This window comes from Nycticebus coucang, chromosome 5, assembly GCF_027406575.1.
Source record: "Nycticebus coucang isolate mNycCou1 chromosome 5, mNycCou1.pri, whole genome shotgun sequence".
NCBI lineage: Eukaryota > Metazoa > Chordata > Mammalia > Primates > Lorisidae > Nycticebus > Nycticebus coucang.
In genome coordinates this window covers 96,366,225-96,384,928 of record NC_069784.1, presented here as the reverse complement: position 1 = coordinate 96,384,928, position 18,704 = coordinate 96,366,225, and the positions used below count along the sequence as shown (strand labels likewise).

General features: G+C 37.6%; 1 protein-coding gene across 2 annotated transcripts in view; it reads left to right on the top strand.

The window, feature by feature from the left end:
- The window catches only part of MAN1A1 (mannosidase alpha class 1A member 1), a 195,483-nt gene that overhangs the window by 101,051 nt on the left and 75,728 nt on the right, over positions 1-18,704 (top strand). For both annotated transcript variants that reach the window (XM_053590549.1, XM_053590550.1), the window contains exon 6: positions 13,248-13,342. In XM_053590549.1, coding sequence (XP_053446524.1) covers positions 13,248-13,342 — 95 coding nt within the window. The remainder of the gene's footprint in view (positions 1-13,247; positions 13,343-18,704) is intronic.

The window sequence follows — 18,704 nt, the reverse complement described above, 5'->3', positions numbered from 1 at the left end:
TAAAGCTCCTAGACAGGGTGGCCCGCCTCTAGTCACTCTAGCTGATTGTTTAGACAAGTATCCAACAGGGTGATAACCTTTTTTAATCCAGTTCTTAAGTCCGGATGTATGTTTGTTCCTCTTTTGGTGAGCCGCCCCCACAGAGGACCACTGTGGGACCTCCCTGCAACTCTGCCAGGCCCTCCTCTGTGTAATCTGCACGGGCGCGCTCTTAGGGAACGGAGTCAGTCAGGGTATCGGGAGTACCCCAAAGGGGTGCTGCGCCTGGCATGAGAAAGCTCTCAGAGTCTGTCAGTCCCAGGCTACCTGCTCATCTTCCAGGTCCGGGAACCAAAAATGTTGCAGGAAAACAGCAAATTAAAACTGACAGACACTTATACCAACCATATAGAGGAGGGAACCTTCCATTGCCAGTGAGAACTCAGGTACCTCAAGTTATAAAATGCTGAGTTCTCTTTGGCAATGAAAGGTTCTTTCCTCTAGATCAGTGGTTCTCACCCTGTGGGTCATGACCCACAGGAACTGTATTAAAGAGCTGCTGCATTTGGAAGGTTGAGAACCATTGCTGTAGATTGTTGGTGTGTCTGTCAGTTTTAATTCACTATTTCTCTGCAACAGTATGAAGAGATAAAAAAACTGCTAAATGCTGTGTTGTGAACCAATAATTAGACTCTCAATGTGGTGTAAAGTACTCACAAGAGGTTCATTCCTGTCCTCATAAATTTCACCATATCTTTTCATTTGTATGCTGTTAAATGACTTAGAGACATGACTTAATAATAAAATAAGGTCCTAAAAACAGCAGCGAGCACATAAGAACTGAAATTATGCAGTGATGACATGCCATTTGTTTAGGAATTAGCTTGCCCTATTTGCTCTTAAATATAACAGCAAATGGAGAGTTGATTGTGAAACTGCGAATTCAGCATCTCACGGTTTAATCTCTTGTGCTATTTGCTAAACGTAAAGATTATGAAAGATTTTTCCTTTTTTCACTGCAAAAAAAAAAAAAAAATTAAACTGTGGTCCTATACAAACATTTTGATTAAAGGATTGTTTCCAGTCTGTGTATTTCCCTTTCCTGTTGAATTACCTGAGTTCACATAGTTCAGTGGTTCTCAAACTGTGGTATGTGTCAGAGTCCCAAGAACTTTATAAAACACAAGTGTATGGGCTTCATTCTCAGAGATTCTGATCTGTAGATCTGGGTGGGGCCTAAGAATCTACATTTCTTACAGGTTCTCAGTGATGCCATTGTTGGCCAGCTGAGGATCACACTTTGAGAACCACTGACCTAGGACCGTGGAACCTCCCTCTCCAAATTTATCAGAATTCTTTTTATAAAAGTTAGCTAAAAACAATATAAACATCATCCTTTAACTGTCAGAGCACTTAGGAAACCATGTCCTAATTTACTAGGTCAAGAATTTAGGGAAACTTTTCTTCTGTTGGAGATCATAATAAAGCTCCTTTTCTAAAACCTTACACTGTATGTATCAAATGGAGCATTGAACCCCTTGAGGTTTCGTTTCTATCAGGAAAACTCCAGTTAAATAAAGCAAATACCACAGATAAAGGAAGCCTCTTAAAATCTCTGAAGAATATGTGACACACATTTCTGTCATTAATACATAATGAGGATGTTTAAAGAGCCTTTTGAAATCTTCCTTCCTTCACATCCCACATCTATGTTGGCCTTGCCATCATTTTTTTGTTTGGTCTTATTTTTTCATGAAAACCTCTGAAAAAAGATAATTTCTTTTTCACAGGGTTCTCATTTGTCTTCAACAGTGCTGCCTACGAGTAACAAAAATTAGGGCCAGAGGAATAATACCTCACTTTATTGAGGTGAAATTGTCAGCGTCCACATTAAGTTTTTAACTAGTACCTTGCTACTTGTTTAATGCTAATGTGGCTGAACTCCATCTTCTGCACCATTGATTCTGTGGAGTTTTTCCACAGTCCCTGTCTGCTGCCCCAGGCCTGGACCACTGTGTATCCCGTCACTTCCATTTTACTGCCCCTTTGTCCTGCTTGCCCATATTTTTTCTACTCAGAACTTTGAATATCACTTTTTTAAACACATTGTGCTGTTTTTCCTTTCTTTCTGTTAAAATCAGTTGTTTCGATCAAATCTCTTAAGTCAGTTCCTTAGCTACTAAGGATGGTTCCTGTTTGAATGATAACCTTTACAATACTGATCAGTCACAGAAGAAAAGATGTCCAAGCAAAGTTCATAAACCATGTGGGAGAAAGACTGCTTTGTCAAAAGCCACATTTAAGATTTTCGGAAACACCTAAATGAAGGTTTCTTTTACAGTGGTGTACAATTCTCTTTGTTTATCTGATACATTTGCCAATTGTAGATGGAAAGACTGACCCAAGGAGTTGTCTGATTACCTTGAGTGGCTCTCACTGTATTATGTTCACCTTCCTTTTCCTTTTGAAGAGGAAATGGAAGTTATTACTTGATGTTTTCCCATTGTATCATAAACTATTACTCTGTGAATGTTATTGCAGCGTCATACTTCCAACCAAGTGTTATTACGAGTCATTGACAAGTTTGTCACATGTACTTAACATGTTCCAAGTGAGTATACAGCCGAGTGTATGGCACATAGGCACTCAATAAATATTTGTTGAATAAATGAATTGACATTTTTTAAAAACTCAATCAATGAAGAGATTCCTTATTGAACGTTTGTAATTTAGAAAATTTAAATTATGTTGAAATATGTGTAAAAACCTTTTTTTTTTATTGTTTGGGATTCATTGAGGGTACAAAGAATTGGGTTACACTGCTTGCATTTGTTAGATAAAGTCCCTCTTATAATTGTGTCCCACCCCCAAGAAATGTGCCATACACATGACCGACCTCCCATCTCCCTCCCATCTCCCCTCTCCTGGCTCCCTCTTTCCTCCCCATTAGCTCATCTGCCTTCATATTAGAATAGAGTACCATCCAGGTTAATACAAAAGATGTAAAGTCTCCATCTTTTTTAGTGGCTGAATTCCCTGGTATACATATACCACAGCTTGTTAATCCATTCCTCAGTGAGCATTTAGGGTGTTTTCACATTTTGGTGATTATAAATTGAGCTGCAACAAAACAGTCTTGTGCAATAGAATGCTTTCTTTAAAAAAATCCACAAAACGTTAAGATACTACATGAGTGGCCATAGTGAACAAGATAAATTGTTTCCTGTTATTAAATATTTACATTTGTATTTTAAAGGGAAAATGCCTGCCAAACTATTTCAATTTGATATTTCACAACTGTGAGAATAAGAAAAATAAGGAGTCATGTGACATTTTGATATTCTAATGATATTTATTATCACAGGACATTGCTTCATTGAGCTATTAATAGTGCTATAAGAATATACCTCTGATGTACTAAAAACAGACTCAATGTTGTCATGAAATAGGGTATATGAAAATATTTTAAAACCTGTTAATTTAAATGAAAAATATTTAAGATGCTTTCAATCAAGTTAACATAATCCAGGGTCCAAGTACAACAGACACACCTATTCATTCACACTGACCCTACAATGATAGTGAAAGAGTGTGTGAATACGCTCTGACCAGAAGCTGTACTTCTAAATGTTTCCCAAGAAATAGTTCTGTATCCAAATACGTATCTACAGGGATGTTCATTCCGTAGCTGTTTATAATATCAAAACAATGGAAACCTCACGGTCAACCGTAGAGGACTGGCTAAGGTAAGTTCTGCTGTACCCTTACTACACCAGAACTGGTGTAATACACAGCTGTTGTTTCAAAGATGGTACAGAAATGAATCCATTGATATGAACCAGGAGTCAGCCAACAACAGCTCTCTGCTAAATTTGGCCTGAGAAATGTTTATTACTATCAAAGCTATGAATGGTATTTAAATTTAAAGGATAAAAGAAAAATAAATAAACAGAAAGGGTTGGGGGAGGAGGATATGACTAGCAAAGCCTAAGCTATTTACTGTTTAACCCTTTCTGGAAGATGTTTGCTGAACCCTGGTGTAGAGTGTTGTATGTAATATAGATTATATTGACGGAGAAGAATCTAAAACATTAGGAAATATGTAGTGTACTACGTAGATGGACTGATGGCTTTTTAGAAAAATGCAGTCAATTCCACTTAGACACTTAAGATGCTAACAATGGGTGTGTCTAAGTAGATTGGATTAATAGGATTCTCTGTGTTTTGTCTAATTTTATGATTTTTCAATAATGAGAATGTATTCATTGTATAATAAGAAAAAATAAAAATTTAATTTTGGTGCAGGGGAAAAAGAACTTCTCTGAATGGTAACGTGCAAAGATATGTTTCTCCATTTGGTAGATGAAGAAACAAAGCCTAAAGGTGGTTAGTTAAGTTACCTAGAAGAACACACATGAGGCAAAAACAGCATTGCCGCAAAACGCTGTCTATTCTGCAGTGTCACCATTGGATAACTGAACATGTTCATCCATCAGGTGACATAAAATTATGGACACTGGGCCCAAAGGCAATTTAAATGTATTAGTGTATATGATAAAGGAAGATTATGCAGAAATAAAAAAGCATCAGCCTAATGGGATAGATACACACCAGGTAGGTTTACTTCTGTGTAAATAGAATATCAAAGGAATAGTTTACATTGTGTATTTAAAAAAAAAAAAAGAAGGAAACAAAACCTATGTGTATAAATGACAAAAAGTGCACGTGTCCTGAAGTTCATGTTCTTCACTTTAAGACAGACACAGAAGAGGCCTTTGGCTTATCCTCAGACATGATATTATTTTATACTGTTTACAAAGTAAGTGACTTAGAAGGAGCAAATAAACGCACTACAATGTGAGAAGTCTGCATCGTAATGAACTGAGAGCTCATAACAGACGGCAGCGGCGGGGCTGCAGGAAGCAGATATAACAGCTCAGCGGCCTTTGGACCATTTATTGTGTGAACACAAGGCCTAATATTCTTCAATTATTCCTGAGGGAACCATTATCTTACAGCAAAGAAGGATGAGAACTATTATTGCTCTTTTAAAAACTACTTGTGTATTTTATCATTACTGTGTTGTAATTTGGGAATATGATTCCCCACTCACGTATTTAGAAACTGAGGCACAGAAGGGGGTTCAGTGAGTGTTCGCGATCACACAGATCATTCAGGTGACAACGGGAAGTCGTCTCACATGATGCCAGTTCTGAGTCGTCAGGATCACTGCACGTTCAGGAAATCACTAAAAGTGGATAAACGTGTCTTCTTAAATGACGTAAATTAAAAGGCTAAACTCTAAATGTTTTGATGCTCTTCAGAGTAGAGCTTCAGTTAACTGGAAAAATTCAGTAGCTTAGACTACCTCCTAAGTCCAAAATCACAATGGGAATCCCAGTGAGTAGTCATCCTTCAGTTTCCACGAGAGATTGATTGGTTCCAGCTTCCCCTGCAGTCACCCAAATCCACACATGCTCAAGTCCCTTCTATAAAATGGTGTAGTTTTTACATACAGCCTGTGTGCATCCTTCCCATATACTTTAATTCTCTCTAGATACTCACAGAACCTAACACAACATAAATGCTATATAAATAGTTGTATTGTTACAGAATAATCACATGAAAAAACATGCATATCTGTACAGATGCAGCCATCCTTTTTATCATCATTATTATTAATATTTCCCATCCGTGGTGGTTGAATCTACAGATATGGAACACAGGATACAAAAGTCCCACCATACTTGCATAGATGAGGCTGTCATTCTTTTTTTCCTTGTCTTTTTATTGAAGAAAGATTTCCAAGCCTGAATGTTGTATATTTTAAGTGATTTTTGCTATCTACCTACAAAAGCAATAGTAAATAGAACATCCCCTATTCCAACACAGTGATATCATATATTAATCTCAATGTGGTGAATTCTGCAAACTCATTTAGAAATCACAGCCAGATAGAAGAGCATGTGCTTTCATAATTGTATCTCTTCAGTATGCCTCATGTTTTTTAAAACAAAAATGCTTTCCTTTTGATGTAAAATGAATATTCAGAAACTACTTGGTATATTTATATAATACTATTATTCATTATTATATACTGCATATTTCTGTAAGCTTTGGGTGGGTGATTTTTCCCATTTTTTTTTTTTACTAAATTTTTTAAACTAAATTAAGTGGAATGAGCAGCTTGGCAAACCAGCTTTAATGGCTTGGGTTTAATGCTGGCATTAATTGTTCTTGCTGTTATTTGCTATTCTTGAGCAGGTATTAGAATTTCTGCGATAAAACTGTGTGGTATACCTAAGGATAATTCCAAGCATAGGAGCTGTACAGCCATTGGATTTCCTCTCTTATTTCTGTGTCTTTAACTTTTACATTGAATGTGTATTAGCAGAACATCTAACTTTCATCGTATCATTCATTCCCTTTCTCCCAGCCCCCTCCTTGTTTTTCTCTCCAACACATACAGTAGAACCTCTGTAAGCTGACCACTCCGGGGAATATAGCCAACTAGCCAACATACGAAGGTGGTCAACATAAGGAACTAGGTCTGCTGTACTGATACCGTCACATGGTGCAAGTCTGGTCTGTGAAAATTAGGTCGTCTTAAGGAGGCAGTGCAGGAAGGTGATCAACTATGGGGGGGTCTACTGTGCTTTCTTGTTAAGGAAATGGTTTTTATTCAAGGGCCCTAATTATTTTCTGAGATTTCCCTTCTATCAGATAGCCAATACCATGCTTTTTAGTATTGTCATTCATATACACATGTATGTTTGCCTCTTACAACTCAGAAAAGCTCCATACCCGATGAGAACTATTGCCTTTCTCCCAGCCCTGTTTCTTACAACCTGATAACCCAGAGATCCCTGCACTTTCCTAGTGGGAGGCACTAAGGTGGTGAGTGGTGGGGCTTCCTTAAGACATCTGATGTGCTCTTTTAACCATTCCTTTAACTTTTCTTCCTGGTATGTAAGGCTGGAAGCTTGTCTCATTTAGTCTGTCCATTTCTTTCTCACCGTTTTCTAGACCCTATTAATCTAACACTCCCTGTCATGAAAAGCTGTGTTACTTTCTGTTTACCTACCCCCACCAAGCCCTCACCTGCACCCACATTAGTGCCGTCTCTCCAACCTTACCTCTTTTCCAAGACCTACCTCGTTTTCTTTTAATTCCCACAGTTACAACATAAATCACATAATCTATTCTCTACCTCTGTGTCGGTGTATATTGCATAGTGTATAATGTGTATATATGCGTATATAATTTTAATGTTTGTTTCTGCTGACTTACCTTCCTGGTCTTTAAGATCAGGGATCTTATTTTTTCTTGTGTGCCTCTCCAGTGGACATTATCATGTTGGTAGACATGTAGCAAGTGCTTATTAAGTCTTAAAACTGTATCCTAGAACAGAGGAGTTCCCCAGAGTGGCTTATCTAGTGTTCTCATTTTACAAAAGAGAAAATTAGAGCAGTGAAGTGACTTATCTTTGTGGTGACAGAACTGATGAGTAGCAAGCCATGATGTAGAACCCAGGGCTCCCGACCTGCTCCAGTGTGCCAGTTACCAGACAGCCTTGACTCTGGTGGGTCCTCACAAAATTGCTACCAAGAGTAGGTGGCATTTGTTGCTGTCCCATGGATAGTGGTGATATGCCTGCCCTGCATAACAGCCTACAGTTTTCCTCAGTATCTCTCCCCATTTTTCATCTTGCCCTCTTAACTTTATAAAATACTCCCTATTCAGGAACTCAGGAAAAGAAAGTCTTCTCTCAAGAAATAATATCAGGGTACAATTTTATTAACTTATCAACATTTATTCATTTTGAGTACAGGATAGTGCAAAAGCAACCTCTTTTGAAAATTTCACTACTTGGTAATTTTTTCCCAGGAATAAAAATCTTTAAAAAGCTAGATAAATCTAACATGTCTATTCACCAGAACATTCTACATTTAGATTTTTGTTAATTAAACTTATAATCAGAAGTTTTTTCCTTCGTTTAAGCTTTATGCTTTCGTACGTTAGTAAATGCAAATCTAAGGGACAGTGATATTGATTCTTCTCATTTAGAACCTGGGGTTTTCGACAGGTTAACATTCATGTTCTTTTAATTTTGAATAAACAAGTTGGGGAGATTGTCATGCTTTTATTTTGGAGAAAATGAATAACATTCTTTATGGCTAAAAGATGGATTTTATTGTATCAAATCTCAGGGCAGAAAAACAAAACAATTGACAAAAGCAGTCATCTCATTAAATGTATAATGTTTTAATGTATTTCTTACTAGTAATGCAGTTTTATAAATACAATAAATCTTTCAATTTAAAAAGAGAACTTCAGTTTTAGGTTTTAATCCATTAAAGAGAGAGAAAGAAACAGTGAAAGATGTGTGCCCACAGGGGAGAGTCAGTCTGGATTAAAAGGATTCCACGTATCTGAGATGGCAGGAAGCTGAGGTTCACCTCACCATAGCTGCCAGCAAACACCCCAGGTCAGAGCATTTAACTAGGAAAAAGGGACCTCATCAAACCTTAGTTTTCTTCTCTATATGCAGGATTATAGAACTCTATGACATCTGATGTCTCTTCCAGGTCTAGATTTTTGCTGTATTTATTATTTTTACATCTTTATTCTAATATTTAAACCTTTCGAGGTTCTACTCTAAATTGAAAAGCAGGATAGCTTAATGAGTACTTACTGGTTGAGCGATTGAATTTACCCTGTATTATGTGCAAGTTAATCAATGCAGCTAACAATATGTGGGTTATTTCAGTTATTTTCAGCCAAAGATATTTATCATATCAGTGGCGTATTGTGCTGAAAGCTTTATGTACTGAAAATGAGTAATAGGTAAACTCCGCTTGTACTAATGGGGAATTAGCATTCGATCTTTTAAGAGTGAAGTTTTCAACATGAGCATTTGAAGAAAGCCTTTGATATTGACTGTGCATTTCAAACTGAAGCATGTCTGAACTGAAAATGTTTCTTTCCAGAGCCATCTGTTCTTCTTCATATCTTTCTCCCTTATTCCTTGCTCTGGCATGTATATAGTCTTACATAGTTCTTTCGGGAACTGCAAACAGGAAGGCAAAGAAAGCCATACATCTTGTTTACAGCCTTGTCTAATACTATCTGTAAGGGTAAAGTAAAAAGATAAATGTGTTATTTGATAGATTTTATATTTTGAAGTCTTTGAAACATTAATCAAAACCAGCAATAAGACTGTGATGATATGAACTTAAGGGTAATAAAAACATATAATTTTGATGTAGTTATTTTGAAATTCATAACTTTAGGCCATAAAAGTTCTTATTTAAAGTTATTTGTTAGTTACATGCTTGAAAGAGCCATTTCATCATATTTTACCATCCTTCTTTCAGCAAGTTATATTAGTTTTGACTTTTGCTATGAATGTAATCAAAATCTCTATAATGTAAAAATCTTTTAGAAGATTCTTTCTGGATCATAAGATGTCGGCCCATCTCAAACTGATTGCTAGTTGTTCAAAAACCCTATTTTCTTTTAATGGTCATTAAAAAAATGTTCTCTATTATCATCAGGAATTATATTTTATGAAGTGTCATTTTTCATCTTGCCCTCTTCATTATATTCTCTCTACCAAATATAGATACCAACAAACCCTGGAAACCAAGATTGACTAAGAATGAGGTGGCAAATTAACATTTCCTATCTTAAAAAATGGTATTTATCAGGCCAGGCATTAAAAAATGACACTTATTGGACCTGGTGCAATGGCTCTCACCTATATTCCCAGCACCCTACACCCTGGGAGGCTGAAGAAGGAAGATCACTTAAGCTCAGGAGTTCAAGACCAGCCTGAACAAGAGAGAGACCCATCTCTACTAAAAATAGAAAAATTAGCTGGGTGTTGTGATGTGCACCTATCCTCCCAGCTACTGAGGAGGCTGAGGCAGGATGATCCCTTGAACGCAGGAGTTTGAGGTTGCTATAAGCTAGGCTGATGCCACGACACTCTAGCTTGGGCAACAGAGTAAGACTCTGTCTCAATAAATGAATGAATGATATTCATCTTGCTTTTTTGACATTCACATTTTGTTACTAGTTTTGTGGCTTCTGAATACTAGTTTTTCTATTCATAAATCAAAAGTAGGCGTTATTAGCCTTTCTCTTCCATTTTACTACGGAAACTGAGAATCAGAAATGTTAATTGACCAGTCTGGGTCATGTGGAAACTCTAGGACATCCAGTTCCAGACTCAGGTCTGGTGCTCTCTCTATCATACCTAGCCTGGTTTAAAGGAGCACAGAAGTACCAGTTAGTGTACTTTTTGTTATAATTTGTGGTTCAGCAGGTCATCTAAGGTGTGTTAGTTAAAACTTAATTGCCCTTTAGAATGATTTGTGACATATCTCCTTCCTGGTTTTAACAATATTAATTTTATAAGCTACTTTTATTACATGCTCATCATTTTAGGTAAAAAGATGTTCTCTTATAGAATCTAGATTTCCCTTCAGTAACCACTCATCAGATCTCAGGAGGAGATAAGTCAAACATTGAGAACTGAAATTGATTCAGTCTCACATCTGATCTTATTTAAAGCATCAATGGGTTAATTAATGTTGTAGCAAAAAATATTTTGTAATTGTGCCCAAGGTTGAGAATACTTGAGATAATTATTTGCAAACAGTAGTAAGTAGTGAAATAGGATGGAGCATTTTGCAAACACTGTAATGTCAGTGGTTTCTTATTATGGTGCCCCAGGTATGCTCATTAATCTTTGATTAGTGCACTCATTTATTAAATGAACATTTATTGACAGCCAGTTGCTTTGCTGGATGCTGGAACAAGACAAAGTCCATGTCCTCGTTGAGCTTGTATCTAGTGGAGTTGTCAAACATCAAACAAGTAAGCAGATAAAATAATTAAGATGTGATAAATAGAGGGATAAAAATAAATAAGGTAATATGACAGGTAATAAGTGATGATGGCCACCTCCGTATGGTGTTGTTAGGAAAAGACCTCTTACAAGAGAAGATGGTTACACAGCTTCCTGAAGATGAGAATGAGCCAGGCACACAAAGAGCTAGGAAGGGAGCTTTGCAGGCAGAAACAAACCCTGGGATGGGAAAGGTCCACTTTTCCGTACATGTTAACTGAGAATATAAATGCTTCCTACCTGCTGCTCACAGCACTATGTGATATCAGTAAATTTAAGTAGATAGTGCCTGGGGATATATAATAGGCAGGGGAAGAGAAATGGAGGTTTTTTCCCTCTACTTTTAGAAAGAAAAGAAAACTATCAGGAGATGCAAGAGAGAACACACAAGAAAACATTGGGATCTATAGCTTGCCTTCTGTAATCAAGCACTACTTTGTGTAATACCATTATCACCATAAAAACTGTGGTATCCTTTTAAGGTGATTACTATGAATTCTAAGGTCGTTAAATATAACCTATTTAATCCTTTCCACACCCTTTAAAAAGCAAAGGTTATTGTTATCTCCATTTTGTAGATAAAGAAGCTTAGGACGGAGAGATGAAGCAACTTGCCCAAGATTGCCCCATCTGAAGATGCAGAGCTGAGATTCAGGCACAGGCATTATTCTCCAAAGCATGAGCCTTTAACTCCCATGCCATATGGTTATATCCGCGATGGTGTTTTAATTACATAGTTTGACTTCTGTCTCATATAAGTTTCTTGAAAAGGAGTTAATTAACAGTTTAAAAAGTTGGGTAGAAACCAGAAAGTCAACAGATGGCTGAGCAGTGATTGGATAAATCCCTATAGTGGAAGACAACCTAGAATTCTCTAGGGTAAGGAAAGGAAGAATATGCCCTTTGTTCATTTTTTTCCTTCCTCTCTTTTCACACACTGTTAGTTGTTGATACAAGAAATTGTCTCCTCTGGCAAGAGTTATAATTTGTGGGGAAAAAATGGTCTCTGTTAGCACTATCTGTATACTGCGGATGGACGTCTCCGTTAGCACTGTCTGTATACTGCGGATGGATGGATGTCTGTATTCATATACAAGGAATGTCACTTTATCTAAATTGATAGTTAACTGGAGTTTTATATTGAAACTCATTTCTTTCTTACCCTCTATTACTAAATGAGAGTTCTATTCCAAAAAAGTAGAGTTTGGGAAGTAGCCTCAAGATTGGTATTACTGGATGAACTGGCATCAGGGAGCCTGTGTACTCACATTTCTCTGTGGGGAGATGCGGGTCTTAAAGCAGGAGTTATGCACTGAAGCCCTTCCCTCTGGAGAAGCCACACAAGACTTTGAGAGGCACTTTAAGGAACATATCCTTGCTGGCTGAGGGGGAACTTTACTTCCATCCTCCATGCTCTCCAGGGTTCCTCTGGACTCTCTCACTTCTCCCTTGTTTGAGGAAGGGACAGAAGGAAATAATACCTTCCCAGCCTGCCATGAGTCATAAGGCTTCTAGGAGAAGGGACCTGGCACCTGTTTCTTGCTGTTCCACAGGCCTCTACCTGCCACCTTATAGGCCTACACTGACCGCTCCTCTCCCCCAGGGATCCCATGCCTTACCCTAATCCTGGGTATGGCAGCCACCGTAACATGCTGCACACAATCCTCGTCTAAATGCTAAGCCACCGTACAGCCTTACTGAACTCAGCTAAGTACCTGTAGGCTTTCATCTCTAGCTCTCATTTTATCCGTGTTCTAAATATTTATGTGCATATATTATTCTCCCAGCTAAATGCCATGCAGACTTCGTACTTAATCTTTAGTTTCGTGTCACCTAACGTACCACGAGAGAAAGTGAAAGCTGCAAGGGGCTGAGAGGACATATGAATTACTTGTGATACGTCATTTTGAAACTTCTCCTTTCTCTGTACCTAAGTAAATAACTGTGCTGACTTAAAGGTTGGAAAGGACCAAATCTCCTGATTCTCAGTCTAGCACTTATCCCCCAGCAACAGGGCTCTCCCCTTGGCTTACACATTAAAATTACCCAGCATTGCTTGTGATGCTTTAAAAGTCCTGATCCAAGAGCTGCGAACCACAGGAACTGGAATCTTGAGAGTGGGGCCCACACATCAGTAGTGTTAAAATGTCCCCACGTGATTCTAATGAGCTACCCCACAATGCGATAGCTCCTGGGCAATTCTTGCTTTGCTAGGCAATTCTATCAATGTGAAACAACTTTTTTAAAAAAATAATTAAAATTTTATAATGGAAAAGTGGTAAATATGAGATGATAGAATAGTACACTTCGTTTTGCTTACAACCATAGCTTACTTAACTGTTTAACTTTTCAGATATTTCGAAAGAAAGCAGTGGAACTTGGGGTAAAATTGCTGCCTGCATTCCAAACTCCCTCTGGAATACCTTGGGCATTGCTGAATATGAAAAGGTAAAACTCTTCATTTTCAACAACATCTTTTAAGGTGAAATATTCAAAATGGTTTCCTAACAAGTAGACAATAGATGGATAATTACTTGTATGATGCCAGTGACTAATGGATTCCATTGTGACTCTTGATCATTCTTGTGCCGGAAGCTATTAACTTGTCTCCGACGGGTTTCTGTTGTGGGATCGCATGACCCCAGCAGTGTCATTCAACCCAGACATGATCTGAGGTTTGTACTGCTTTGTAGTGACATTGCATCAGTGATCTTGTCTCTTTCCATAAGTACCAAAAGCATCCTATTATCTTTTAAGTTGCTATAAAAGTGTTACACATCCAGGGAAGCAAATCCCTCAGAGCACCTACTGTGTAAGCTACTGGTCAGAGAGATTGCAGTGACACCACACTTGGACTAATCAGATGACCCATACAAGGAGCTGTAACAGACTGGGAGTGCCCGAAGTGTGCAGCTCACGATGTGAAGAGGGAAGGCAAATGACTCATGGACCTAGGTTAGTCCAACCTGCTCAGCCCCTCGCGGTGAAGATCACCAGATTGCCAAGTCCCTGAGGATATGGCCCCTGGATTAAACAGACCTTCTAGCGTTATCCAAGGAATAGTTAGAATTTTCATGATAGCGTAAGTATTTCATTAATAAGAGTTTTGCCTTAAGCTTCCCTCTTAACTCCTTCCTCCCCATAAGTTAGTAATAGCATATGTACCTCTTTGTGGTAATGAGGATGATGGTGTTGATAGCTATTATTATCATCATAAAAGGTGACAGGCTCTTTATTCAGATTACTACGTATAATCCTTACAATAACCCAGGAGGGTCAATATTCTTGTTATCTCCATTTTACTAATAGGAAACTCCAGTCATAGAGACATACGTAATCTGCCCTACATCATACAGCAAATAAATGGTTGAGCCAGAATATATACTTAGATGTTTAAACACACACTGATACATGCACACAAAACAAAATGCTTTCTTGTTTCAAAGACACCAAGAGGATATACACAGAGTGTGTTTTGGCAGGATTAATGCACACTTCCTCTTAATTTTTTTTTTTTTAGAGATATTCCACCCTAAAAATTAGTCATGAAAAATATGAAATTAATCATGATTTAGTTATTTTGTTTTCCCCTTAATAAATTTGTAAAATGTCATGTTTTGTTTTCATGTGTGTGTTATACTTCATGTAGCTGTACCTTGAAATCATCCTGTACTGTCTGAGACAGAGAGAGAGCAGGGTGGGTGTGTCGAGGCAGTGTGAGGGGAGTGTCCCCACCTCTGGGCCATGTTAAATTGAGGTATTTCCCAGGTGTATCATGTGAGATCTCAGGATCTCTTTCCCTTTTAGGAGTCCTAAAGCTTCCTCTATCAGCTTCACTATAATAGCATATTCTGTAGAGTCCTAAGGCAGGAGAGGGTCTGAGCTTATCTTGGAGGCAGCGTGGTTTTGTTTGGAGGCCCGTGAATTTTTTGTTTGGCTCATGTAGGCTTTCTAACTTACTTTCCATATCTTCAGACTTTATAGATAGTACAAGATGCGGCCACAAAAACGCTGTGCACACTTAACTCATTTTTCCCTACCTCCCCACTAAGAAAAATGATCTGGGCAGAGGAGTATGAGAAACTAATTGGTTATCCAGAGACCAAGTCTTTTACAGCTGTCCAAGATTTGTGTTTGGAGCAATCACTCCCTAATTTGGAAAGTAGGCTAATCCAGTAGTTTGTTTTGTGTTCTTGTGATTCTGATGAAGCATGGCCCTCTCCTTACAAAATGCATATTCCTGAGTACACAGTTTTTTATACAATTTCAAAAATCTGGCAGTGCAATGGAAGCTCACCCGAGGACCCCAGGTTTAAAACCCTGGAGAATTTTATGGCTCTAGCCTTCTACTCTAAGATTCCTATTGCTTCCTGGAAAGTAATGAAATTAGATGAAGGCCTCGTAGAACTCGTGGACAGGCATATGGACTACATCTTTGCAAAAGTTCAGTCAATTATTGTAAGATGCTGATAATCATTTAATTAGTTCTGGCTTCTCTTGAAATACATACTATAAATTGGATCATTTTGAAGTATACTTAACTTTACTTAGTGTTTATTTCTAGCAGCCAAGTGGATTTTTTCTTAGTTAAATCCATTCCTAGAGTACTGTAGAGATATTTTTCAGTACATAAAGGAATGCTTAACTGTTAAGTACTAAATCCTCTATTATCTTTCGCATCTATGCTGTCAAGAATTAATTAAGTGGGACTTTCAGGTTTTTTATAAGACCTTATTTTACACAGTATTTTACACTAATACTTTCTGTTTAATGTCAAAGATTATAGACAAATTGTATATGATGAAAAATAATATGTCCTTTTCATTTATGCATTCTCTTACGTTTTCAAGTTAAGTTAGAGGAAATTGGGTAGCCATTTGGCAGCTGATAGGAACACTTTTACTTCCTTCCTGGCAATTTGCATGAATTTTTAAACGTGTTTTATCCACTCTTAATCCCATTTGTTGAATAGCAGTGACTTACCCAAATTCATACAACAGGCACTGGCAAAATTATTTGTGATACCAATTCAGTAAAGTTCTTCCTATCTCTTTTCCTAATCAAGTAGAGTTACTGAATCCACTCTCCTTCCATCCATGAAGCTGGTTTATCATCTTAAAAATCTTCCTGTAGGAGAAGAAATGACATTTCCTGCTTATCTACAGCACTACTTTTCAGAATGTGCTGTCCACGTCACCTATGCATGCGTGCTTTTTGCTCTGTATTTTCACATTATTGGACCAACGGTTAAGGGACAGCAGGCACAGAGTTTCTTTTCTAGTTATGGAAGGCTGTCACCAGCAAAAGTTTCAAAGGAGGGCGGAAATATATCTGGCAAAATCATATTTTCTTAATTACCTTTTTGGAAAAAGAGAATGTAGAAGGATACTGAAGAGAAAAATAGAAGTGCTTAAAGACATTTTTTATTATAGAATAGCTATGTATTCACTGGCTTTGAAATTCTTGGCAAGAATTAGGATTAACCCAATGCTGACTACGCTGGCTATAATACAACAATACAACTCTTCCCTCTCAATTTTGAAAATAATTATGAATGCTGCTCTTTGCCAACATCTTTATGTTTACAACAGTGTGGACTTATTGCTATTATCCGTTCATATCCTCTAGTATTCAGGTTATTGCCTAAAGACGATTGATTTCTTTACCCTTTCTTTGTCAAAAATAAGCATTTATTCGAGACCTTGCTGTGATAAAGGTTCTGTGCTAAGTCTTGGGGAAGATTTTTTACTTCTCTTCACTTTACTCAAGAAGATAACAGATAAGTTCTTTCCCTCAGGGGATTCACAGCCTGATGGGTAAAGTAGAAAAATATATTTTGTACATTAATATTATACACTCACGCATGTAATTGACAATGTAAGATAGCCTGTGCCAAGCAGAGATAATAAGTACTCACTGCGTTGAATTTAAAGCAAGCAGTATTTTGAACTGGGGAGGTTTATGTACATGTATTTGGAACCGAAACATCAATAAGCCAAATGTTATTTCAGTATTCGTGCAAGTTAAAAATATGCAGAGAAACTAAGTGATTTACTCATATAATACATTAGGAACTCTGTCCCAAAATCTGTTTAGAAAAGAATACATTTTTTTGAGGCAGGGTCTTGTTCTATCACCTGGGTCAGAGTGTCATGGCATCAACCTAACTCACTACAACCTCAAGCTCCTGAGCTAAAGCAATCCTCCTTCCTCAGCTTTCCAAGTAGCTGGAACTACAGGTGACACCACCACACTCAACTAATTTTTCTACTTTCTGTTTTTTTGAGACAGAGTCTCACTATGTCGCCATTGGTAGAGTGCCATGGCGTCACAGCTCACAGCAACCTCAAACTTCTGGGCTATAGTAATTCTCTTACCTCAGCCTCCCAAGTAGCTGGGACTACAGATACCCGCCACAATGCCCGGCCATTTTTTGGTTGTAGTTGTCATCGTTGTTGGGCAAGCCCAGGCTGGACTCAAGCCCTCAGCATACCTGGCTGGCACCATACCTACTGAGCTACAGGTGCCAAGCCTAATTTTTCTATTTTTAGTGAAGATGGGGTCTCGCTTTGCTAGGGCTGTTCTCTAACTCCTGACCTCCAGTGATCCTCCCACATTGGTCTCCCAGAATACTAGGATTATAGGCATGAGCCACCTAGCCAGAAAGAAATATTTTTAAATTGTCTTTTCTGCCACATCTATTATAAGTTCTCAATTCAAGAACCACCATTTTAAGTTGTAAATTAATTTGAATTATGATGTAATAAGCAGATAGTCATTTGATAACATAGCTGTTATACACAGGACCTGACTAGACTACCATGCATGCTTCACCAAGACAATCACAAAATGAGATGCATGAATTACACTGCACCTCTGCTGAAAGAAAACCATCGCCTTTCTAACGTTAGATTTTGGTAGAACTCAGTTTCTCAATGCGGAAATGTCAGTTTGATGTCTAATCTTGTTATCACCGTTAGGAAGAGGCCCTATGCATTTTTTTCCCCTCCAACCTGCAGCAAAAAAATCACTTTTATGGCTTGTAAAATGAAGCATTTCACCATTTCCGTATTTCTAGGTATAAGTTACCCTAGGTAGAACAGACTTACTAGATTTGGGGTTTTTTAAAGTATGTTCCTAATCTAAAATAATATAGTTAATATTCCCATTATTCATTTCTATTATGGGGCATACCATCTGGACGTTTCTAATAATTATTCTGTCTCTCTTGATAAATAAGTTAGTTTTAGCTATGTACTATTTTATCACTTCTCTTGTGGATTTTTCTGACACTTGCCTGCTGGTTATCTTGAGTTAGTGGCCCTGTCTACACCGTGTGCTTTTATTGTACAGCGTGAAGGGGTGTGCTAGGAAATGAGTGATCTCTATTCAGATTCCCATTACTCAGCTTGTTGACAAAGGAGGCGCAACCCCCTTACCTGTCTTTATTTCCTGTTTTGAAAGCTTTATTTACTGATTATTGTAATTGTCTGACAAAAATATATACTAGGTCATTAGTTACATGGCTGTTTATGTCATTATAATTAAATTGCAAATTGCTTTAATTTAGCTGAAATAGGGCCTTAATTAAGAACAGTACATAGCTTGATGTTTTCTGATAGTGAAAGATTATGCTGTATGAAGCATGTAGTGTATTTTCAGAAAAGGTGATAGCCCCTTTATTGGTTTTCTTGATACTTTTATGGTTCACAATGCTTAAATATTAGATTATAGTTGGTTAATTTTAATAGACACAAACTATGAAAGACAGTCTACTATGTTAAATATTTTAAAATCATGTCCATATATC